Source organism: Pagrus pagrus (genome assembly GCF_965226575.1).
Source record: "Pagrus pagrus genome assembly, chromosome: 10".
Lineage (NCBI taxonomy): Eukaryota > Metazoa > Chordata > Actinopteri > Spariformes > Sparidae > Pagrus > Pagrus pagrus.
The window spans coordinates 1,586,502-1,610,852 of NC_140194.1; the positions used below are offsets into that span (position 1 = coordinate 1,586,502).

The 24,351-nt window shown below is 43.6% G+C and overlaps 3 protein-coding genes across 3 annotated transcripts; 2 read left to right on the forward strand and 1 right to left on the reverse strand.

Annotated features, from left to right (window-relative positions):
* Nucleotides 1-31: 31 nt before the first annotated feature.
* slc7a10b (solute carrier family 7 member 10b) lies at nucleotides 32-18,670 on the reverse strand. The gene is made up of 11 exons (XM_084365275.1): nucleotides 18,421-18,670; nucleotides 13,533-13,737; nucleotides 12,708-12,859; nucleotides 8,624-8,749; nucleotides 8,396-8,549; nucleotides 7,087-7,210; nucleotides 6,086-6,189; nucleotides 5,911-6,007; nucleotides 5,097-5,246; nucleotides 4,148-4,325; nucleotides 32-4,069 (listed from the first exon to the last, which is right to left on the reverse strand). Exons 1-11 carry the CDS (start codon nucleotides 18,563-18,565, stop codon nucleotides 3,939-3,941), a joined length of 1,566 nt encoding a protein of 521 aa, XP_084221401.1. The 5' UTR covers nucleotides 18,566-18,670; the 3' UTR covers nucleotides 32-3,938.
* Nucleotides 18,671-18,746: 76 nt separating this feature from the next.
* On the forward strand, nucleotides 18,747-22,572 carry LOC311264428 (pyrin-like; the record flags this gene model as incomplete). The annotated part of the gene is made up of 2 exons (XM_084365277.1): nucleotides 18,747-18,845; nucleotides 20,623-22,572. 2 exons carry the CDS (start codon nucleotides 18,747-18,749, stop codon nucleotides 21,706-21,708), a joined length of 1,185 nt encoding a protein of 394 aa, XP_084221403.1. The 3' UTR covers nucleotides 21,709-22,572.
* Nucleotides 21,991-23,518, forward strand: LOC311263187 (E3 ubiquitin-protein ligase TRIM21-like; the record flags this gene model as incomplete). The annotated part of the gene is given in 3 exon segments (XM_084363110.1): nucleotides 21,991-22,008; nucleotides 22,766-23,317; nucleotides 23,321-23,518. Coding segments are annotated over 3 exon segments (768 nt in total).
* Between the last annotated feature and the right edge of the window lie 833 nt (nucleotides 23,519-24,351).

Consider the following 24,351-nt stretch of genomic DNA (forward strand, 5'->3'; position numbering starts at 1 on the left):
TCAATCAATCAGTCAATCAGTCCTGTTCCATTTCATTCTGGATTTATTGTGCTGCTAAAGTTATTTACTAACTTTTACAAAAAAAGTGCTCTAAAGTTCCTCCAAGTTAACACTCAATGTAATGATCTCATTGTAAACACCGGATGCTTTACAAATAATTTACAGTGTAAAAGAGTCTGTGTGGAGACGCCGGCTGCAACAGATCGACCCGGTCTCCTGGATTTCAGATGGTTTTTTACATGTTATTTGCAGTTACGAACAGAATGAATCCACTTCTACTCAACGAAGACAGAAATACTTCTGTGTCTACAAAAAAAAAGGCAATTAAAAGACTTATGTTACAAAATAACACAAATGGTAAAAGGCGAGTGGATTTGCTACTTGAAGACGTTTTGCTCGGGGTGATGCGGCTGTGAAGGTCCGACATCATGTGCTGCTCGGACTCAAAGTCAAACCCGAGCGATCACAAACAAACAACCTGTCATGGAGGCTGCAGCTTTGGCTTTGTTAAAACCCAAATGCTTGAAAGAGACACGGCAGCTGAGACACGGCAGTGAGACTCTGACTGAACTAAACTTACTGAAACAAAATGTTAAAATACAGAAATATTCTCTCTATAATCAAGCAGAACAAAAAGGAAGAACACACCAGTACAACAGTTATAAACTTGGACATTAATAAATTAATTCTGCATATAATTAAAAAACATTTTCAGCATTTTGCGTTTATAATGAAAAAGTTATCAAAGAAGCCAGAAACATTTTTCAGTGAGTTGTTGATACATGCTGCTGTCCCACAATGCAATGCAACAAGGAGCTGGGGGCACTACTGCAGATGCTAAATAATTAAATTGATTGCGAAATACTTTAAAAAAAAGGCTAAATCTTCGATCATTGAATGGAGTTTCAGTCAGTGTGAGGACGCCTGACGGAGCACAGCGTTGTGGCGCAGGCTGCACAGTTAGCTCGCTTTCAAAACCACCAGCAACAACTTCTCTAGTCATAAACTTGTAACCTAAACTATTGAAGCCAGAGATCCAGATGTGTCGTAGTGATGCACGATATGTATCGGACAGATAATGGAAGATGTTCATTATCTTTGATGGCAGATCATGAAATTATTGCCGATAATACAAAAACAAATTGCTTTAGTTGATTTAACCAGTGCAGTATTTACACACAGTGTGTGGCCGTGTGCTCCTTGTAGGTCGGTCTGCCAGCTGCCAATAAACACAGAAGAAGAAGAAGAACAACAATGCTGTTGTCTAGAGCCACGTATGTCGTCGCTGGAGTGTGTGTTGTTCTTCAAGTTCAGGAGAAGACAACACAATCACAACTCACAACACGTGTTCGAAGAGGAGGTCTGAGTTTAACACGATAAATCTAATTAGAGCTACATCTTATCCTCGTACCCTCAGGGGTGCATAAACTACAGCTTATGAACTTATTTTAAAATACAAAAATGTGAAATTATCAGTATCGGCAGTGAGAAGCAGGAAATGATCAGATATCAGTATCATGCATCTCTGATGTGTTGTAAAACATGCTAACAGGCTAATGAGCAGTACGCTTGTGTGTCATCTTAAGCTCAGTGCAGCGGTGTTGTTCGGAGACGTTCATGTGACTGTTACAAACTGTCTGCTTGTTTTTTGTACAAATGTAAACTCTGTTATTGATTAGCAATATTTAGCATTATGGAGTGTCACGCTACAGGCACTCTGCACACAGTTCTGCTTTTATATGTCAAACAACCGCAAAGGTTTAAAATAATGAACTGCAGCAGACAGATTCATTCACTGTCAAGAAAAAGTGCATGGACGACATTTGTTTGAAGGTGCGACGTGTAACTGGCCTCCTGTTGAATTCATACTCACAACAAGTAGTGGGCAGCGTTTCAGCAGAGTGACCTACAACTGCTGCTAACTTTAGCTGCGGCAAATTAGCTCAGTTAGCAGTGCAACTAGTGGTCCGGACTGTGAGCTCAGAGCACTGAGCGAGATTTGGACGGGGACTGGATGGAGCTAGCTGGCTAGCATGCTAACTTCATTAGATGTCTCTGCGACACAAACATAAACCTCATAATGTTAAAACAGCAATTCTTCACATTCTGTTGATAATTTCTGATGTTTTTAAACTAAAATTCGTACTTTAAAAAAAAAGTCTCACAGCAGCATTTTAAAAATCTCACTCTGCTGCAGGATGTGTGAATGTCTGAGTGCAGTCACAGTGTGAGACAGTGATGTGTTCAACAATGACGTGACAGCAGCAGCAGGTAAAAGTGACTTTGTTAACAATAGATTAATAAACTTGGCCTCGGGGATCGTCGGGCAGAACTTTGTGCAAAATGAGTCCAGCGCCAATCTGGTTTCACATCTGAGAGGGGAAAGAGTTCAGGGACTGAACGGCAGGATAACAGACGATGGAAGACCAAAGTGCTTCTCAAACAATCAAATGCAATACACAGAAAGGCACACACAATATATTAAAATCTAATATAGTGAATCAGTTAATAAACATCTGAATATACATTTTCCTCCAGTGAAGGCCTTTTCACACCAAGTCTGACGTTTCCACGGAAATGAACACATTCGTACTGTTGATGTGATGGTGCATCTTCATTCAGAGCCATTTTGATTTCTATGTTGTTCATGTTTATTTAAAAATCTATATTCTGCTGCTCACATTGTAAAATAAATGCTTCGTCTGATCAGCTGTGTGACAAACAGACGCATCAGCACATGTTGTGGATCTGAAGACGCCTCCTCTCTTTCATCTCTCACTGAGAGTAACTTTCACTGGTGTTTCTGAAAAAGTGAAACATGCTCTGTTTGCTGTCCGTATGCTGATTAGTTAGAAAGTAGTAAGAAAACTTTCTGGTGACCTTTAAGTCTCAAATATCGCAGGTGGGAAACTGTTTTCATAAAAGGCCACGAACACAAAAATATAAGAATAAGCACAAGAACTTTTTTTTACGAGCGCTGCAGAGATGATGCATGTTTTTGTAGGCCGACCAAAGAGGTTAGTGTAACCCTGGTTAGACAAAAAGACAATAGGATTATGGATTACTGCATAAAATTGATCTTCACAGCTGAACAAGGCTGTAGAGGAACAACATCGCGGTCGCATGACTTCAGCGTCACCACTGATCTTCCTTCAACAGTATTCACACTTTACTATAAATAGATCAGTTAAAGTAAAGCGAGTTTAAACACAACGAGGACGTGAAGACGGACGAGTGAGCTGATGAGTTTTAGTGTTCGGTGTGATGTTTAATGTCCCCGACAGCCTCCGTAGTCTCGTTTAGACACTCGTTCAACATCTTAGTTCAGCATGTTATCATGTTGATATGTGCTAATTAGCACTAATATTACAAATATCATTACTTTTGCAGGCCGCCTCGACCTCTCTTTCCTGCAGGACAGGATGCAAAAATATGAATATTAGAAGGAAAACAGGGTGATGTGTCACTAGTCAGGACTCAAACGGCAGATCTTCACTGAATTAATTTGCACCAGCTGTTTTCCTAATGTTTGACGACAGGTTTGTTGGAGACTTGTTGTGAAAAGGCCGTAAGGCACGATGAAAACACCAGCAACATTCAGAAGAAACAACCGTCAGCCGGTCAGAGTTCTGTCATGTTACCCAAAAAAAGAACAAAAGGGTCCAAAATGGGAATAAAAGTCCGTTTTCACAGTGAGACACTGTTGGCATTAGCTTGTTGTGCTAGACGACTTAGTAGAAAAGAGAAGGAAATAAAAAGTGCACGCAGCCGCGCAGAAGAAAAGGCGCTTCCACCCGGCTGTAGGGAAACCAGAGTCTCGGAGGGTCAAAGGTCGGACAGGAAGCTCCCACGCCAGGAAGAAGTGTCTGGATTTACACAGTGACGGAGTAAAAACAAGAGGCAAAAACAAAGATCTGCTTGTATTCAGAAAAAAGTTTTTAAGAATTGGCAGACAAACTGCTCCTGCCTGAGGACCGGTCAGTCCATTCTGACGGACTGGCGATCTCGATGGGGTCGAACTGAGGAAAGACCACGAAACACAACCTCTGGCCCACGTACGTCGCCCTCTCTGCAGGAGAACACAGCACCAGTTAAATATCAGCCTCAGCAGACACACCTGAGCCCGGAGCTCCTCCCAGAAACTCACCGATGAAGTTGTAGATGCACTTTGGTTTTTCTTTCCAATGGACGCCCAGGAAGTAGACGGGTACGCCGGTGAGCATGATGACGAGACCGACGCCACAAACCACCGGCTCCGAGTAAAGACTGAAACCCAGCAGCAGCGCCCAGAACATCAGGTAGCACACAGGGACCAGCAGGTTCACCTGGACACAACATGCGGGAAGAGTTTACAGTGACAACAAGAACTCATTAACTTCTGAACCGCTTGATTGGAAGTCCAGATTGTTGAGTTTGACGGGTGGCTCATTATTACATGTTGCACTTTTAATATTTGAGTCACTTTTTATATGTTTTTAAGCAAAAATCTAAATTTTCAAAGTAACCAGTGGTTTAAAAAGTACTCGTACTTGAGTAAAAGTAAAGATATTATGTTAAAATATTACTTTACTGAAAGTGAAAGTCACCCACATGAATAGTACTTGAGTAACAGTTTTAAAGTATCTTATATTAAATGTACTTACGTATAAAAACTACCAAAGAAATCTCATTATTGGATCTGATTCTGCATTTTTCTGGTTTCACAATCAGTGTTTTTATTTTTTCATCTAATTGCTGATAAAATATATTGATTTAAAAATGTGGCTCTGACACAGCTTGTAATCTGTAAAGTAACTAGTAACTAAAGGTATCAAATAAAGGTAGTGAAGTAAAAGTACAATAGTTACCTCCAAAATGTGGAAGTAGAAGTGGAAGTATAAAGCAGCAGAAAATAGAAATACTCAAGTGCAGTACAAGTAGCTCAAAATTTTACTTGAGTAAATGTACTTAGTTACAATCCATCACTGCCAGTAGCAAATGTAGTAAAAAATAAAGTATTTATGAATATAATTAGAAAGTGGTGACGTAAAGTAAAAGTACGAATGTGTACTTCAGTAGAGTATCTGAGTAAATGTACTCAGTTACACTGTCGGTACCTTGATGGGTCGGTACAGGTTGGGTTTCCTCCAGCGGTGGTACAGCAGGCCGGCGATGGTGACGCCGTACGACAGGTAGTTGATGAAGGAGACGTAGTTGATCAGGTTGTGAGTTTCTCCGATGCAGAGGATCACGATGGTGGCAGCGCACTGAAACACAGCAGCCACCACAGAGCAATATTCATTAAAGGGGCACTTCACCAGTTTTCACCGAGTTTTGTGACGCCTGTGGTGCCGGCAGCTGTTCGATGGACGAGGGCCAATTGATACGATAGAAGGAGTCACTTTCAGAAGACATGGCACACAGTCGCCTCCTGCATCAGATCAAATGAAGCCACTCAAACAGATTAAAACTCGCTCTGAACTGTAACATTACCTGCATGTTGGATTAATGAGTGAAAGTGTGATTTCAGGTCAAGATTAAATGAACCTTCAGTGACCCCTTCAGGTGAGATCATGTCGTTACAGCTGCAGACGGCCACGACACAAACATGGAGAAAATGTTGGATGTTTGAGACGCGACAGGTTAAACACTAAACGCCAGATTAAACTGAACAGACGGTTTTTCTTGGGACAAACAAAGTGATGTCACGTCCACATGATTATCATGATGCTCATTTATTAAGTCAGGTAAATATTTAAACTTATTTATTCATATTTTTTTATGCATTCACAAGAAGGTCAATGATAAGTTTTTGAAGTATCCTGCTGACACTCACACACACACACACAATAAATAAATCTATAGTGTGAAAACTAGTTTGAAACCTGACAGACTCAGATCAGTGTAACATCAGCGTGAGGTTGTACGTACGCAGACCAGCAGGGCGGGGATCGGCGTGCAGTTCTTGTAATGGATCATGGCCAGCAGGCTGGGCAGGTGACCCTCTCTGGCTCCAGAGAAACACAACCTGCAGGAGGAAACATCAGACAGCTCGTCAGCGGACGTACCGAAGCAGCGAAAGAGCCGGCAGGGCAGCGAGTCTCACCTGGACGAGGTGAACAGGTAGCCGTTGATCCCTCCGAAGGTGGACAGAGCCACGGAGATCGGCATGATGACGGAGAACATCCCCAGCAACTTCTCTCCGAATGTCTGAAGAGCAGAACAGATGGACTCAGTGACGAGCAGCGGCCTGATCAACACAACGTGGAGGAGGCCTCGCCGCCTGGATGAATTAGTCTAAATCTAAATCTCCTTCAAAAACAATCGAAGGCACATCGAAGGATCGCACGGCGATATGCATTCAAACACAGAATATATCATTTCTGCCACTCGGGGTCTCTGAGCAAGCTAAAGAGTCGGTGCAGAGCCGGACCTTCAGGAGGAAGAAACACCTGGAGTCACCTCAGATGTCACAAAGATCTCCTGTTGAATAATAATGTGTCTATTTATGTGAAGCAGCTGATCATAACTTCTGCATGTTTAGTAAACAAATTATTTCATTAGCTGATGGTTTTCTGCCTCACCTGCACATGTTTTTTACTTTTATTACCTCTGACCTGAACAAATACAACAAAATAAATAAAGTTTGTGATTATTCTGATCTCCATCGTGTCTCTTTATGTGTTGCATGTGGACAGACTGTTGTCCAAACATAAAAAAATGTCATTTAAGTTTCTGAGGCTGTATCTCGAAATATCCAACTGTTACGACTGGACGACAAAATTAAATATCACGATATTTTTTACCAAATACTTGGATATTGATATTCTGATTGGAACACAATGAGAGTTTTGATAATCATCAATAATGTGGACATCATGACGAAGTGTTACTTTACTCTAATGCAGCCTTTAAAAACAGGACACATTTTAAAGACTCTCTGGTTCCTGTAGCTGCTCACCTGTATGTCACACATTTCACCACTAGAGGGCTCACTGAAATCTATCACCTCTGACCTTTGACCTCCTGCTGTTTGCTGACCTGATTGGCTCTAAGTGCCTGAAACACAAAGCTGTGATTGGTCGTCACGGAGCCTCGTTTACTCACTACAGCCACGGCATTGGATGACAGCAGCTCGTCGGGCGACATGGAGGAGAAGTAGGCGATGTTGGTGAGCGTGTACACAAAGGTCACCAATGGTATGGAGATGTAGATGGCACGAGGTAGATTCCTGACCGACGCCACGCACACACACACACACACACACACACACACATGCACGCACACACACACCATGCACAGTTGATACAGTCAAAACCAAAAACAGATTAAAACATGCATGAGAGCTGATCAAAAGTATGAGAAATTATAAAAAGCTGTTTTTATTTCAGACGTCAAATATTCACGCTGAGCTGGTTCTGATTTAAAAAAGATAAAACTGGCATGTTCACAATCATTAAGTTGTTTTTAACTTTCATCAGTGGACTTTTAAAAAGGACACGTTTATTTTAAATGGACTTTCTCCCAACGTCCGTGAGTTTAAGACGAGATGAACAATATGTTTTCCAGGAGCTCAGAAAACTTTCTGGTTATTAAAACCTGAAGACCGAGAGCAGGTATTTGGAAAGGTGGAGCCAAAAGTCGTCTTCTGCTGAATATGTACAGAGGAAACACGATTTCTAGGCCTTCTGTGAAACTATACCGGGTAATAAAAGTTAGAAGAACAGCTGCTTGGTGGAAACACAGAATAAAATGCAGACTGTTTCCTTCTGTTGAGGCAGAAGTAAATACAAATATCAGACGCATCTTTCAGCCCAGGATAGGATTTTAGCAGTTGTGTTTTCTGCACATCACGTTCACATTACAAGTTAATTCATTTAATTTCATGTCGGGAGGCGCAGAGGACGCTGGACATTATGGATGCAGGACTGTGGTGTTTCAACATTTGTAAACGTGACATTAGTGGATATCTTTTGGGAGAACTCGGATGTTTTCCAGCTGTGAGGCGACAAAACAAGGATGTTTATCGATGGGAAGACGTCTGCAGCGGTGTTTGTGCCGACTAACACAGGTGGCTCTTTTAAGACAAAACACTGTTTTTCTAAACTAAGTGTTGCCACGCTAGCTGTTTCCCCGCTTCCAGTCTTTTTGCTAAGCTAAGCTAAACTAACCAGCATCATATTTAGCAAACATGTTTTTCAAGATGTCAAATTTTTCCTTTAATTTAAACAAAAACTGCTCCTGAAAAACCTCAAAATGTCGCCAGCAGTCTGGGAACAAAGCAAAGAAACAAGCTGAGACGGGAGCTGAACATTTGCAGCGTCACAGCACCGGAAGATGTTGAGAAGATGTTGAGAAGATGTTGAGAAGATGTTGAGAAGATGTTGAGAAGGTGATGAGAAACATAAATATTCACCGTCTGGGTTCAACCACTTCCTCCGTGACGTAGTTGAGGAAGTTCCAGCCGCTGAAGGCGAAGGAGGCCTGCAGGAAGGCCAGAGCGATCTGACCCACCGACGGCGTCCTCTCCATGGAGAAGGCCACCTGAGGAGTCAACGCCTCGTAGTTCCCTGGAAGATAAATCACACATTTGAGTTTGTTTTCTACTTCAGGGAGCAGAAGAGCTTTAGACTGAGACTGTTACCGTTGCAGATCTGGACGAGGCCGACGACGATGATGAGGCCCAGAGCCATCAGCTTCCCCACCGTGAACACGTCCTGGATCCTGGTGGCCATACGAACGCTGGAGCAGTTCACCCAGGTCAGCAGCACTGAGCAGAAAACACACGGTCAGGATCAGTCATGAGCAGGAGGATCATGTAGAGGATGTGCTTATCGGAAAATGATTTTCTGACGATGTAATCTGATGCTGAAACATAGTGAACGAAATGAAACACTGGTTTGGTACCAAAGTCGTGCTTTGTATCGTCATTGTATCGTTTCCTTTGCTCTTCCCCGTCACTCAGATACTGGAAACATCGGTCAACATTTCCTTTTTGACGTCCATGTTTCTCCCACTTTCCCACGTGACGCTCATGAACACACCAAAGTCAGAAGAACGACTTCCCAACTCAGGAAGTGGGAGAATCCGAGGAGCACGTGAACGCAGCGCGAGAAAAAAAATGTGAAATCTTTTCCATTACAGTTTTATTTTACACAGACGTAACGTTCTGCACGTCTGGACGCAGCAACATCTCTGAGAAACACACACCTCTGATTGCTAATCAATATTTTTACATTGGTTTGTATGTAAAGCTCTGTGAAGCCGATCAGATGGAGCCTCTGAGTTTCATTCTGGACTGATGTGGTGGTCGACCAGCTACAGACATCAACATCCCTGAGCTAAAAATGCTGCAAATATTAATATATTTATTCATATGTCATTTTCAGTCAATGCTGGACTCAATAACGGCTTAAAGGAACAGTTCAACCAACAATGAAAGCTCAGTCATCATCTCATCCCTCCCTGCTGATATAAACTCAGGTGAAGTGTCGTAGTCCACAGAACATTTCTGGAGCTTCACAGTAAAACAGAGTTGCAGCGTTCTGCTGAACACCTGAAGCAGCTGGAGACTTGATTCAAAAACAACCAACTAAACATAAAATGTCCCCAGACGCCGAGCTCGTGCAGACGGCTGCACACGACACTTTTAAGCCTAAAAGCTACAGGGCAGATTTCAGATTTAAAAAAGGTATAAAACAACATCTTGTCAGATCGATTTAAGATCTCTGGGCCTCTGGAGTCCTGGATTACACCGGACGAGCCGTGTGGAGACATTTGCTGTTTTGATTTTGCTGACTACTTCACCCATCTGTCCATCAGCACCAGGGGCGAGGAGACAGTGACTGAATTTTTTATTTTTGTGGTGAACTGTTCCTTTAAATAATACAACACACCTGTTAAACAGGAGCTGTGAGAGTCTCTGCTGGTTTCAGCTGCACTTCAATAAAGATGGAGGAATTTCACACAACAGATTTAAAGAAAATAAATAAATTCAAAGCTGAAGAAACTGATGTTTGTGCCTCACATGTGGGACGAGGAGTCGAGAAGATAAGCCCGGTTGTTTTTCATGTTACACAACTTTTCCTGCAGGTTTTGCGTGAAGGAGAAAATGTGCAAACGTTGTTCACATATCTGAACGAGTCCCATGTTTGTGCTTTTCAATCATCATTCTGAAAATGTATTTTAAAAAAAACCTTTGCTCCTTGAATGTCATTCAAAAGAAGTTACAAACCACAAACTCTGGAGCCTGCATGTCCCATAATGCAACTCTTCCATCTTTTCATTACACCCTCCCTGCCAACGTCTTCCAAACTCCATGCCTCCGGTTTGTAACTCAACGCTGTCATACACTGTTGAGTTGAGATGCCCCTGATGACATCACAACAGTATGACATCATCACGTTGTTTGTCGAGGCTTTGTGTGTTTCCAGTGTTCCTCACAACAAGTACACTGACTCGTACACTTGGTGGAGTGCTCCTTTAACGATGAGTGTCAGTGTACTTCCATCACCACTCGGGGGGACCGGGGCCCGGCGCTCCCGGCGGTGGGCGGCAGCGGCCGGTTGCCATGGGAGGCAGGAATGTGGGAAACGGGCGAGCGAGGGAGGGCACGATTGTTTCACCTCGTCCATCATTGTCACCGGCTTTGCCCCGCTCTCTCTCATGGTGGCCTCGCTCCCCGGCACAAAGACGAGCTGTCAGACCCACAAAACAAACCACTTCCGTTGCGGAGAGCAAACAAAACGTGGCGAGAAGCCCCCCTCGCCGCCCCGAGGAGGCCCGGGCAGAGCTCACGTTTCAGCATCCAGCTCCAAAAAAGCAAAGTGTGAATGACGGCGTCAGAGGCGAGGAATCACACGCTCGAGTCCCGCTGCTTCACCTCGCCGACGGGATTTGAGGCCAGACATTATTTACTCTCCGATGAGACAAAGAGGCTGCGATCAATGCTCGTCAGTGCAGGTGCTCTCAGGCAACACACCGAGCAATTAGGCCGGCTGACAGCTCCACACCGACTGGAGCTGAAGCACAGATCCCACATGAACTCGGCTTGGCCCGTCCTGCAGCAGCCGCTCCTTGTTCTGACATTTCTTTTCTTAATTCAATCAATTTTTGATGGGAACATTTTAAATTTTTGAGGAGCGAAGACGCTCTCAAACTCTGCAGGAAGCTTCAGAACATCTGCAGATACTCGCAGAAACCTTCCTCTAAATGTCAGCGTGCAGAGTGACATGTATCACTTTAAGATAAAAAGGTTCAAATCCCACTGCACAGTTTATAAAGGTGAAAATATTCTTTAAACGACGGGCTTAAACCCGACCACCTACTTCCACACCTTAACTAGGTTAGTAACCGTAGCTTAGCATCTCAGGCTACACAGCAGGCCCGTCAGTCTTATTGCTCCACATGCTGCAGCTGTGTGCATCCAGCTGTGGTTCAGACTGACACACAGCATCTCAAGATCACAGAGGGTGGTGTATTTTCACCAGAGACGGTGTCAGAGCGTCAGGTGTGAGGAAGACAAGAGGACCACAGTCGTACATCTCATTTAAACGACGAGGCTCTTCGTCTGTGAAGCTTCATGATGATTAACCAGACGAGAACCTGACTGAGGCTCGTTCCTAAAGGCAGTTTTTGATCCCAATTTTTTAAATTTTTTATTTTTTCTGTGATCATTTTCAGCACATTAAACTTCCTCTAGTCCAAATTCAGACATATTCAACTGGCGGCTCGCGGGCCGAGTGTGGCCCTTTAACAACCTCGTTACGGCCCCTTTGGTCATTTTGTCAGGAGGCTTATTAACATGTTTTAGTTTTGTCTGTTGCTGAGCACAAATATACTTATTTTAAAAAGTTTAACGCGTTAGTACACAATTAATAATAAACACAAGCGATCCTGCCGTCAAACTTTCTTCTCTGGTGGTGAACTCAACATTAAACCACCGCTGATGAAACTCTATCTGACGTGACTCCGGCACAAATGTTCACAGACGAGGTGACGTTTTAAACTTCAATTTAATTAAGTTGGATTGAGCACAACCCAACAACACATAAGATAAAATACAAACGTCTGGTCGTTTTTATATATTTAACTGCAGAATTCTTACATATATCTTTAAACTGTATTCAGACTTCAGTCTCATAGTAAAAACTCGCTGTGAGAAAATAATCTCTGCTCTCAAATTTGTTTATTTACATTAAAAGTGGCAAAAAAACATTTTCTTTTTTCTTTTTCTTCATTGTTTTAATTCATTTTGCTGCATATCTTTATCTTATTTTCTTCCCGTCACCATGTTTCACTTTTCCAGACGTTCCCCCTCGTCCCATCCTCTCACCCTGCTCGCCTCCCTCCTGAAGAGACGCTGTGCATTATTCACTACCGTCATTAAAGAGGTTTTTAAAAAGCCTTCAGCCAGAAGTTACATGAGAGAGATTTTACATCCCCTCTGACGCACGTGCCAAAGTAATGGAGCTGAACGTTATTGATGAGCTGGATTATAATCAGCATCAGAGGAGAAATGATTTTTGAAATCTGAAGCAGCACAGAAGAAGAGATCAGCATCCTGCAGCATCCTGCAGCAGAGCGACCACAAGACAACACGTCTTCCTTCATGAATGATGCAAGTGCACTGAGCCCCAGTCGGCAGCAACACACAGTCTCTGTTGGAGGTGAATCAAGACTAGAACGAGGTGGAGCCGCAAACGTGTAAACATTGATCGAAGACTCACGGAGGCAGGTGGCCGACAGCATCCGCGTCGCCATGTACGGAGGAACGCAGTTCGGGAAGACGGGCTGCAGGACGTAGCTGGAGAAAGTGAGCGCGATGACGGCCAGCGTGGTCGGGTACATGATGAGGACGGCGCTCCACAGCAGCAGGAACCTGAATCAGAGATGAGACGGAAACATTTACACATGAATACTTTAATCGCTGCTGTCTGTGATCATAGCTGTGCAGGAAGTTTAGTAAAATATTGAAGCCCGAAGTCAGTGTCGGCCTGGTTCCCTCCACAGAAACTGGATTTTGGATTATTACAGAAAATAATCTGTGTCAAACACAAGTTTATGATTCTTACAGGTTCTGTTCATCAGAATAATCTTCACCACTCTGTGATGTTTGAAGTGTAAATTAAATGTGTAGCAGTAAAAAGCTAATGCTAGGCTACAAACAGACGACATCACGGTCACATGACTTAAACGTCTCCACCACTGAGCGTCTTACTGCACAATTACTATCCAGGTTTTCTATAAACTGATCAATGTACAAGTTGTAAAGTCAGAGTGAGAACAGTGTGTAACTAAAGTGGGCCTGTAGAGACGGACTAGTGAGGAGACGAGTCTCCGTGTTCGCTGTGAGGACGTTTAATGTCCCCGACAACCTCTGTAGTCTCATTCAGACACTTGTTAGCAGGTGTAATTAAAGTATAAAGTATTAAGTATAATTAAACTGTGGGACAGACATACAGGCGACACCACTCTATTTCACTGCTGCATAAAAAGCAAAAGAACCAGAACAGAACCAGAACAGAGTCAAGAGTCCGCGGCTCTTCACTCACCCCATCAGACCACCGAATATCTCGGTCACATAGGAGTAGTCTCCTCCAGATTTGGGGATGGTGACGCCCAGTTCAGCGTAGCAGAGGGAGCCCAAGGCGGCGATGCAGCCTCCCAGAACCCAAACCACCAGCGCCAGACCCACTGAGCCCGAGTGCTCCAGGACCCCCTTTGGAGAGATGAAGATCCCGGAGCCGATGATGTTCCCTGAGGAGAGGACAGAAGAAGGTAGAAGACACTGTGGAGATACAGATCACACGGTAGCTTCCTAAAAAGACAACTTCACGTTCTAATGAGAACCAGGAGAACTGAACACAGTGCTGTTGTTTGTTCCTTCAGTTGTTCAGCAGAACGCTGCAACGCTGTTTCACTGTGAAGCTCCAGAGATGTTCTGTGGACTGCTCCTTTAAAGCTTTACACTGGTTTACAGTCACTGACAGAAAAGATATCGAAGTGCTGCCGGTTCTTTAATCACTTTCTTGATCTGCTTGAAGAACATAAATCCAGGAGGAACCTGCATGCATGATATTTTATCTTCACCATTCTTTTAGTGTTATTTTGCCTGTTTTTGTCTTTTATTCATCATATTTTATTATTCTAACTATTCATCTTATTGCAGCTGGTGTGTATTAGTCTGAACCTGTTTCTGTTCTCTAAATTTCTCATGTTTTTATTTTTCAAATAACTTGTAAAGCACTTTGAAAGATGCTTTGTACACTTCAACATTAGTTATGGATATCAGGAAGTGGGTGCATCTAAAACACAAAATAAAAACTCAGATATGTCACAGAATAAACAAGTGAAACCCTAAATTATCCCAAGATTCCTATTTCTGAGTGGTGTAAATAAAGTTTGATTGATTGAACAGCAGAAAATAATAATGCTGCACAAATGAAGACTTTTCAGTGCGTCTGCCTGAAACAGTTTTACGTTTCTGAGACAAACATCAAATGTCATCAAATCAAATGAGCATGTGACTCGAGGTGTTTCCACAGAGACCAGCTCCAACATCTCTGCTGCTGCACCTTAAAAACACCACTGACCCGCGGCTACGCCTGGTGCCTGGATGAAGACTGTGGCGCAGTGTGTGTCAGTGGAGGACATATTGGACGTAAGTATACGAGGACATCTGGAAACCATTCAGTGATTTTGTTAAACAGAGTGACACAGGAGAGCTTCAACAGGAGGAAAACCAGGACCTTCTTGTCTACATATACTCTGACTTCATTAGAGGCACCACTCAGCTGACTGACACTGGGGTGGGTGGGGTTGTCTGTTGAAGATTTGCAGTGTGATGTATTACATAAAAACACCACTGACCCGCTGAGACTCTCACCAGAAGTCACACAATCAGAACTGAGTTTATACAGAGGACATTAAAACACAAAGAGCTCTATAGCAGAGTGAGTTAGAGAAGGAGGTAAAGGCCATCACTCAGGCCGGGACAATCCCCGCTGCCCAGAGCCTCAGTATGCAGTGTAGAGTACCAGCAGATCCGACACATTCAGACTACAGCGCTACCAGTAGCACGGCAGAAGGCAGCCAAGTGGCACAGACGGCCGTTACATAACCGGACATAAATTATCCAGTCCGGGCTGCAGAGGTGGGAAGTGACCGACTCACCTTCTGCATCCGTTCAGTTCCCGCAGCTTCCTAAAAAGTGACACGCGGGGAAAACGCAGGCTGCCGCGCAGGAGCCGAGGGTCCAAGAACAGCTCGCTGCAGCCGAGTCTGGTGGCACAGGACTGAGCCTGCTGCAGCCTGCAGAGCAGCCAGCCTGTTCCCTCAGTCCTCGCTCTGAATGGAAAGGTGCTTCAGCATTCTGCACACAGGACCTTTCTCTTGTTCTGGAGAAGGATTTCTTTTTTTTTTTTTACAGAAATGTCCGCCTTGAGCAAGCAACAACAGCTCAGCCTGGAGGAAGCTGTGGCCCTGTTAGTCAAACCTGCACCAAAAAAAACCACGCAGGACGCAGGTCAGGGCCGCTGCAGGCCAACCACCTGCTCTACTGCGTCCAGGACTTACAGATAAATGTCTGACACCAGTAAAAGTCTGCAAACACAGTGAAGCTTTTATACACTGCACCCAGTCACACACCGACACAGAAGAACAAATGAATTATTTTCACTCTTCTGTTGTATTCTCTGCTGTGAGGAGCTGCTCGGACCTTCAGCAGCACTGTGAGGTTCACTGGAGATCCGTCCACCAACACTGCTTTGAGTAGGCTTGTTCTGATACTGATCCTCGGATCAGAGATGTCGCTGTTACGGCCTAAAATGTTGGAACTTATATCTGCAAACACACGAGTCTATACACCGACCTGATACCACGGGATTTATTTATTATAAACGAGACCCTGTCTGCAAGGAACGTGAAAAAGAAGGAAGCGTCAGTACGTCACCGAGTCTTGCTTTGTGGTGTTTATGGTGTCAGCTGTATTGAAGTCTACGGGAGAAACAACACTAAAACCCGACAGATCTACATCCTGTGACGTCATGCTTAATAATAAAACATGTTCCAGGTCTTCAGTCTGCACAATTTAACCTAAAATCATTAAAGTGAAAAAAAAAAAGTTTGATCCGATCACCTGACCTTCATCTGCAGGTGGAGTCTGGCTTGTTGAGGATTAAAGGAGCACTCTGTAGTTTTCGGGGGAAGAGACAAGACAAAAAAATCTCTTTGTCTTCGTGACTGAATAAACTGTGTACTGTACTTTGTTTATATGTGGCGGACCCTGCCACCCTTCGGTGGGGAGACACCCGTCCTGTGGCCACAGCTATCAGGACGCCGGTAAGACAAATCACTCTGATTGGCTGTTCAGCCAAACGAATCAGTGCAAGTGAAGGGAAACAGAATAAGCAGCATGTCGCTGTAGTTTCCATGATTTCACGCATTCACTGCAGTTTCTACTTGTTTTCCACCACCTTCTCTGCACCAGGGCTCTTTTTTCACATATTCTTGATCAGACGCGGCTGATTTAATCGAGAGTGGTGTCAAAAAATGTTTCAATTTATCGAGAGCCTGACCGAATATCAGTCGGCTGTTATTATCGGCCGTATGAGCCCATCACAAATGTATTAGCATCACAATATATGTTGTCGATATCAGCTGATATAAAAACTTTTTAAAACTTTTTTGAAAACGATGCTCGGGGTGATTTATAATTATTTAATTCCCTGTTAGAGTTCAAAGTTCACTGATGTCATTTCAGAGAATAGAGTTTATTCTTAAACTGTAAAATATCCTATTTTATCTTCTGACTCCCCTTTTGAACGATCACTACAGACTACCGCCACCTGGTGGCACGGAGAGGTATTTCCTCACAACACATGATCAGCTGTAGCCTTCGTGGTGTGTTCAAGTGCAGCTTTTTGGCCACAGGTGACGCAACAGCTCTCTGTTGTCTGTCTGTTCGTCAGGGCCTTGATCCAAATGGATCTGCGGGTCAAACAGGTGAAGACCTGATTGTGAGATTCTCCACAGAGAACTTCAGCAGAACTTTTTGAAGTTCATAACAACAGAGTCGTCACTTTAAAGGTACGTGTCAGATGTAGTTGGACTCATGTAAAGATGATCTAAAATGACCAACAGAAAGTGGAAGAAATGAAAGTTTGGAGATATCTACTGAAGTTAGCATGCTAACCAGTTAGCCCCCGCCTGTCCGGGTCCAAAGCCGTTAGTGGTGTAAAACACCGACACTCCCCCGGTGATCTGAGCTCCCATTCGGGACCGTTAGCTGCATAGCTAGCTGAGCTAAATCCAGCAGCAGTTAGCGGTAACACTACCAATGTACCAAGGTGGTCCATTCTTACATACTGCACCTTTAAGCCCACAAAATGTGACCTCCTGGAGGAAGATGGTGGATTGTCGAGTCCCCGCGTCGTCAGATCCTGACGCTCTGGAAGGCAGCGCAGGTCGGGCGCCGGTCCAAAGCGTCAGTATCTGAAGATCTGAGAATGAAACCCAAACATCAGCTCTCTCTCTACAGGAAGTTACATTTCGTTGCGTTAGGTGTTCCTACAGTCTCCGTCTCAGTTGCTACGACTCATAAGACGACTGTGGAAAACAGAAGTGTAACGACACATCGATCCGGATCGATATATCGATTCAGTGATCAACGATCCAATCGCATCGATGCCAAGTGAAAACACCGATTCGTGTCGCCGCCACTGTTGATATACGCCTTTGTTTTGAAATTCCCCTGGCACGTCTGTGTCGTAGAGGTTCATAGTTTACGTTCATAACTGAACGTTCAACAGCTGTTTAAGTTAAACATCTGACTGATTGTGTTAAAGGTCGCATGACATCGTCTCGTATCGAATCGTATCAGACTTTGTGATGTCACCGAGTATCGTATCGTGATGAAACCTCGACTGGAAAACTTCATCCGTCCTGACATTTCTCCATCAGCTTGATATTAATCGTAGCAGTGATCTCCAGGAGCAGAGTGGTGCACACCTCCACCTGCACCTCCACCTCCACCTCCTCCGGCCTGGAAGATGCTCCTATTTGCTGAGCTGAGGTGGCGTTTAAAGCCCCCTGCTGCTCATTCTGCTCCAGCAGACAATGTTCTTCTGCTCCAGCACCAGCACTCTGGACTTCACAGATTTCAGCCACGTAAGCGCTACAACTCAGTTTGATGTGAGCCCACATGCAAACAAACATGGAGTCCCTGTTTCCTGCTGACCAAAGCAACACACAACTACAGATCTGAGCTAAGGAGCCAGTGAAGCGTCGCTCCGCAGGGAGGCTGACTTTATTCTAGCACTTGTTCTGCGGCGGTCTGCGGTCCGGTCCGGACGGGAGCGGGTGTCTAAAGCTGTGCGGTGCTGAGGAGAAGCGAAGTGAGCTGAGCTGGTCCAAGTGGCAGCTCTTGTTTTCCTGCCTCACCTATGATGATGGTGCACGCGCTCAGCAGCCCGATCTCCTTCTTCAGCGTCACCCTGTCCGGGACTTTCTTCTTCTGCTTCTCGCCGTCCGTCCCGGAGCCGTGCGGCCGAGAGCAGGTGCCGCTGCTGCCGTTCTGTCCATCCATGTCCGCCTGCCCGGGTCCGGTCCGGTCCGTCCAGTCCACTGTGTCCTCCCAGTCCCAGTAGTCCCAGTCGTCCCAGTGCTCCTGTCCTCTCCTCACTCCGTATTCATGCAGACTGAATGGGCTGCGCTTGCGCAACAACCTGCCGCTGTCCAGGGCAGAATGTTAAATACCCCGGACGGGCATGATGCGTTCAGGGACGCCGGGACGAACCCGCCTGCTCCTTAAAACTGTAGCTGAGGGACTCAAACGCAGCACATCAGTGGTGGAAGCGACACTTCAGGTCTGTAACTAAAAAGCCTCCAGATACAACAACAACATTAATATCATGTGTGTTTAAATAACGTCAGGTGAACTTAAAGGGGCAGTGCGTAGATTTAGAGAATAACTTTCACAGAATGAATGTTTTTCTGAAGTATTTGACTTTATTTCAGTATAAACAGTATGAATAAAGTACTTTTAGTGTGTAGTATTTAGAAGTGTATGAGTCACAGGACTTAAAGGTGCATTGTGTAGTTTTACAGAATAAATGTTAATGAGAAGAGAAAGAGCTTCACCTTTGTTTTCAACGAACCCTCCTGAAGGGAGAACATTTGATTGATTTCATCCTTTTCCTTTACTTTTCTTCTCTCTTTCGTTTTATGGCTTTTATTCCTTTTACTTGACTCATATCGTCTTTTTCTGTCCTTGCTTCGTGTCCTCACTCACGTTAGACTCGGCTTCCCTGTGTTGTTTCTTCTGTGACATCGTCTTCCTGAGTCTTTAAAGAGGCACTGTGTAGTTTTAGAGAAGAAACTCACACTCAGAATTTTTGAATATTTACATTATCATTGAGGTATCATTGTATTTGCTGTACTCTCTGGTGAAGGTTGGAGAACTCTTGGTTCTGGTCCACGTGGCATCAGGCGGCCTCTTCGTCCCGGTGACCTCAATGCTGAGTGAACTGAGGATAGCGAATATCTAACCACCTATGTAGAGGGAGTGTTGTAGATAATAGTGGAGTCTGTTCTTCAATAACTCACTCAAAGCTGAGTCAGGATGTTTCTGGTGAAGCCAAACAGAGCGACACTGAGAGGAGGAGCGACACCGAAAGAGGAAAAGCTGAAATGTCACATTTCCTCAAATCAAAGAGAAATCTGGTGTGAGTGGCAGCAGCGCTGCGGTCGAGACGAGTCTCTGAGTTTCTGCCAGGAGAAAAAAATTAAAACTGAATCAGATTTTTCTCAAAAAACAACAGAATCTCTGCAAACACTGGTGAGTTCACTGACCCACACAGACAAAATGCACCGACTGAATATTTTGGTACAAAATTTGTGAAGACCAGAAAAGGATTTCTCTTTCACGTCTGTTTAAACCGTATAAAAATATTATGTCGTAGACTTGTGTCATTATCTGTGAAAAATAACAAACTGAACCACAGTGACTGAACGAGTTAGAGTTAGTAAGAAGGAGGAGACAGCTAGCTTTAGCTTAAGCTTATTTATGGACCTGTTTCCTGTATAAACACAAAACCTCAGGTTTAGTCAGAAAACGGAAGTTTTGCTCAGGATCTCGTCTGAATACAAAACTGCACATGTGAGCTCCTCCTCTCTCGCGGTGAAGTCCAGGACCTGACTGTGTGACGGGCTGTCTCAGTAAGTCAGACACTGAATACTGTATGTGACGATTGTGTCAGAGATGTTAGTTGTGTCATTTTCCCTGTAATTAAACACTCACAGCATAATCCAGGAGGACTCCTTTCATAATCTACTGATCATAGTTTGATTCTCTGTTTAAATAATTCACAGAGTGCAGCTGTTGCACAGTTTAAGATGGACAGGTAAAGACCGAAGGCCGACAAAATGAGGAAAAAAACCTCCGACCACTGTCCGCTGAGACCTTCATCAGGTCATCTTGGATTGGAGAGGATAACCTGATGAAGGTCTAAGTACCGAAACGTTGTTGTCATTAAACTTGATTGCAAGTGAAGTGGACAATGTGCGGGACTTTTATTTCTTTATTAAATTAAATTAAATAAAATAAATGTAATTACAGTCTTTTTTCTCCCTTGTTGTCCTCAGACTGTCAACATGTCTGCTGCCAGCTGTCTGCTGACTGAAGATCAGTTTCTGTGCTTCATCTGTCTGGATGTGTTCACTGATCCAGTCACCACACCATGTGGACGCAACTTCTGTAAAACCTGCATCACTCAACACTGGGATATTAACGGCCCATGCCAGTGTTCCTACTGTCATGAGGTTTTCAAGACGGCTCACCTGGAGCCTCATCTTGAAATTCAGCAGATGATCCAGAAGAGACGATTGAAGATTCAGGAGATGAAGCGCTCAGTGGAGCTCAGTAAACAGGAAATCTCTGAGCTGGAGAAGAGAAGCTCTGAGGTGGAGCAGCTCTCACAGTCTGAAGACCACCTCCACCTCCTCCAAAGCTTCCCATCACTGAACGCTGCTCCACCCACCAAGGACTGGACAGGAGTCAGCGTCCGTCCACCTTCATATGAGGGGACTGTGGTGAGAGCTGTGAATCAGCTGGAGGAGACGCTCAGTAAACAGATGAAGAAGCTGCTTGAGGTCCAGCTGAAGAGGGTCCAGCAGTATGCAGTGGATGTGACACTCGATCCTGATACAGCACATCCCTATCTCATCCTGTCTGATGATGGGAAACAAGTTTATGATAGTGATGTAAAGAAGAATCTCCCAGACAACCCAGAGAGATTTGATATATGCCCTGGTGTCTTATCAAAGCAGAGTTTCTCTTCAGGAAGATTTTATTATGAGGTTCAGGTTAAAGAGAAGACTGAGTGGGATTTAGGAGTGGCCAGAGAGTCGATCAACAGGAAGGGACAAATCACACTTACTCCTCAGGATGGTTACTGGACGATATGGTTGAGGAATAAAAATGAGTACGAAGCTCTTACTGACCCTTCAGTCCGTCTCTCTCTGAAGTGTCAGCCTGAGAAGCTGGGGGTGTTTGTGGATTATGAGGAGGGTCTGGTCTCCTTTTATGACGTTGATGCTGCAGCTCTTATCTACTCCTTTACTGGCTGCTGCTTCACTCAGAAACTCTACCCACTCTTCAGTCCATCTGATAATGATGGTGGTAAAAACTCTGCCCCTCTGATCATCTCTCCTGTCAATCACACTGAGTAGAACCAACATTTGATTTTCTACAGAAAGATTCACATATTGACACATTATAAATGTATATTCATTGGTGATGTACGGTGTTTTTTTATTTCGATTTGGATCAATTAGTTCATTTTTTTTCTTGATTTACGTAAAAGTTTATCTGTGATGTGTCACATTGTTATTTACAGGAACACATTAGTTTTAACACACCGATTGATATTATCCAATCTAGTCTAATATATTCTGAAAAACTGCATTACTACATTCTGTTCAACTGTTAAATGATCAGAAAACAATGTAACCATGAATAAGAATTTGCATGTACCTTGATTGAGTTCAAAACTTTTTTTATAGTCTGATGATTATCACATGATGATGATTAAAAACACCATCAGCTGTTCTCAGACTGACTTGAGCTGAGGAGCTCCAATCCTCCATCACACCTGAGACAGCTGGTAGTGTGAGATGATGTCATGTTATTGAAGGTTTGAACAGCTGATATGAACTAAACCAGTGATCTGAGGACGCCCTCTAGTGGAGCTCATAACAAACTGCAGCCTGTGGCCACATGAGGACCTGCTCTTAATGAAGACCTGCAGTCTGATGCTGATGGGACAAAAAGTCTTTGCTCAGTTTCTTGTCAAAAGGAGATTTTTTTTTTACAAAATCCTTTGTACATTGTAACAAGATATTCTTTGTGTTTTTTGTGACATCTGTGCTCGTTGTTACTGGAAACTAATCAATTCTGTTTGTACGAGAAACTTTTTTAGTTATTACAACATTTCACTTTAGATCACAACAGTCATTGTTACATTAAACTAACATATCTCAATAAATTCTGGTCTTTCTTGTTGTTGTTGTGTTTGTGTGAAGACTAACAACCACTTTGTGAAACATGACGAGGATTCAAATAAAGAATAAGAATTGTTGCACTTGTAATTACGATGATTGATTTCATTGTAGTTTCATCGAAACCACAAATAATAACTGTTAAATATTTTCCTCAATAAAACAACTTGTAAACCAAAGAAAAAAATAAAATAAAGAACAAGGTATTTTAGCTTAGGTTTAGCTTTAGGTATTAAGCTCTGAGGTGAAGCAGCTCTCACAGTCTGAAGACCACCTCCACCTCCTCCAAAGCTTCCCATCACTGAACGCTGCTCCACCCACCAAGGACTGGACAGGAGTCAGCGTCCGTCCACCTTCATATGAGGGGACTGTGGTGAGAGCTGTGAATCAGCTGGAGGAGACGCTCAGCAAACAGATGAAGAAGCTGCTTGAGGTCCAGCTGAAGAGGGTCCAGCAGTATGCAGTGGATGTGACACTCGATCCTGATACAGCAAATCCCTGGCTCATCCTGTCTGATGATGGGAGAGAAGTTAAACATGGTGATGTAACAAAGAATCTCCCAGACAACCCAGAGAGATTTAATAAATGTCCATGTGTCTTAGCAAAGCAGAGTTTCTCTTCAGGAAGATTTTATTATGAGGTTCGGGTTAAAAAGAAGACTGAGTGGACTTTAGGAGTGGCCAGAGAGTCGATCAACAGGAAGGGACGAATCAAACTGACTCCTCAGAATGGTTACTGGACGATGTGTTTGAGGAATGAAAATGAGTACAAAGCACCTGTTTAACCTCCAGTCTTGTTCTCTCTTAACTGTCAGCCTGAGAAGGTGGGGTTGTTTGTGGATTATGAGGAGGGTCTGGTCTCCTTTTATGACGTTGATGCTGCAGCTCTTATCTACTCCTTTACTGGCTGCTGCTTCACTCAGAAACTCTACCCATACTTCAGTCCATGTTTGGAGAACTTTCATTTTCTTCTACTCTGCTGAGGAATCTCACAAAGGGACACTTTCTTTTGATATTTTGTAATGTATTTTCTATTATAGTGCGCCTGTGCACTTAGGAAGCTGGCTTAGATAGGCAGGGAATGTAAATAACTGTCTATATTCTTGTGTAATATATTTCTCAAACTTACCTGTTTTGTGTTGTGTGTTCTCTGCTAACCTTTTAATACTTCAGGCTCCAAAGTCGTGTCTTGAGTCTTCTGAAACTAGCCCATATATCGATTCATAACCACTTAACTAAGTCATTAGTTGCACTGATTTGAAATACCTGTTACAATTGGCGAGCCAGCCAGGAGCCTGGTTATGTGTTAGCAGTGAACCATATTACAAGTGTGTAAGTTTCTTTTCTATTTGTGTATAAAGTACTCTTTGCTAAAACATGGAGTTCATAATGAGCTCAGGTATCAAAGTCCCCAATGCAGTAATTGTGAGTGGTTTGCTTGAATCACCAGAAGATGAAGAGATCGTGGACTTCCTTAAGAAGTACAGCTCCATGAGACTTGTCCCAGTTACGGATGCTAACTCAGAGTTTTACAAAAACCTGATTATTGAGTATCAAGATGGTGCTGCTATTGAAGCCTTAGCCCCTCTTTTGCCCTACACACATGACCTTAAAGACAATCCAGGTGTAAACTACTACGTTCAAGCTCTGGCAAGTGTGTACACTACTAAAGTTGGTTGCAGTGTTACTAAAACCTACCTCGACGAGATAAAAAAAGTTAGCAAAACTGAGTGGAAGAGGCTTCGAAGAAGTGCTGAAAGACATGATGTCAGAAATCAGTGAGACAATCGAGATTGATGGCAGTGGTGATACTGAG

Coding starts and splice junctions, on each gene's coding strand:
- slc7a10b (XM_084365275.1), bottom strand. CDS start 18,565: ATGGATGGACAGAACGGCAGCAGCGGCACCTGCTCTCGGCCGCACGGC. Junction 5,247..5,910: donor TCCCCGCCCTGCTGGTCTGC/GTACGTACAACC, acceptor GCTGTGTTTCAG/TGCGCTGCCACCATCGTGAT. Junction 4,070..4,147: donor GTGCATCTACAACTTCATCG/GTGAGTTTCTGG, acceptor GTTCTCCTGCAG/AGAGGGCGACGTACGTGGGC.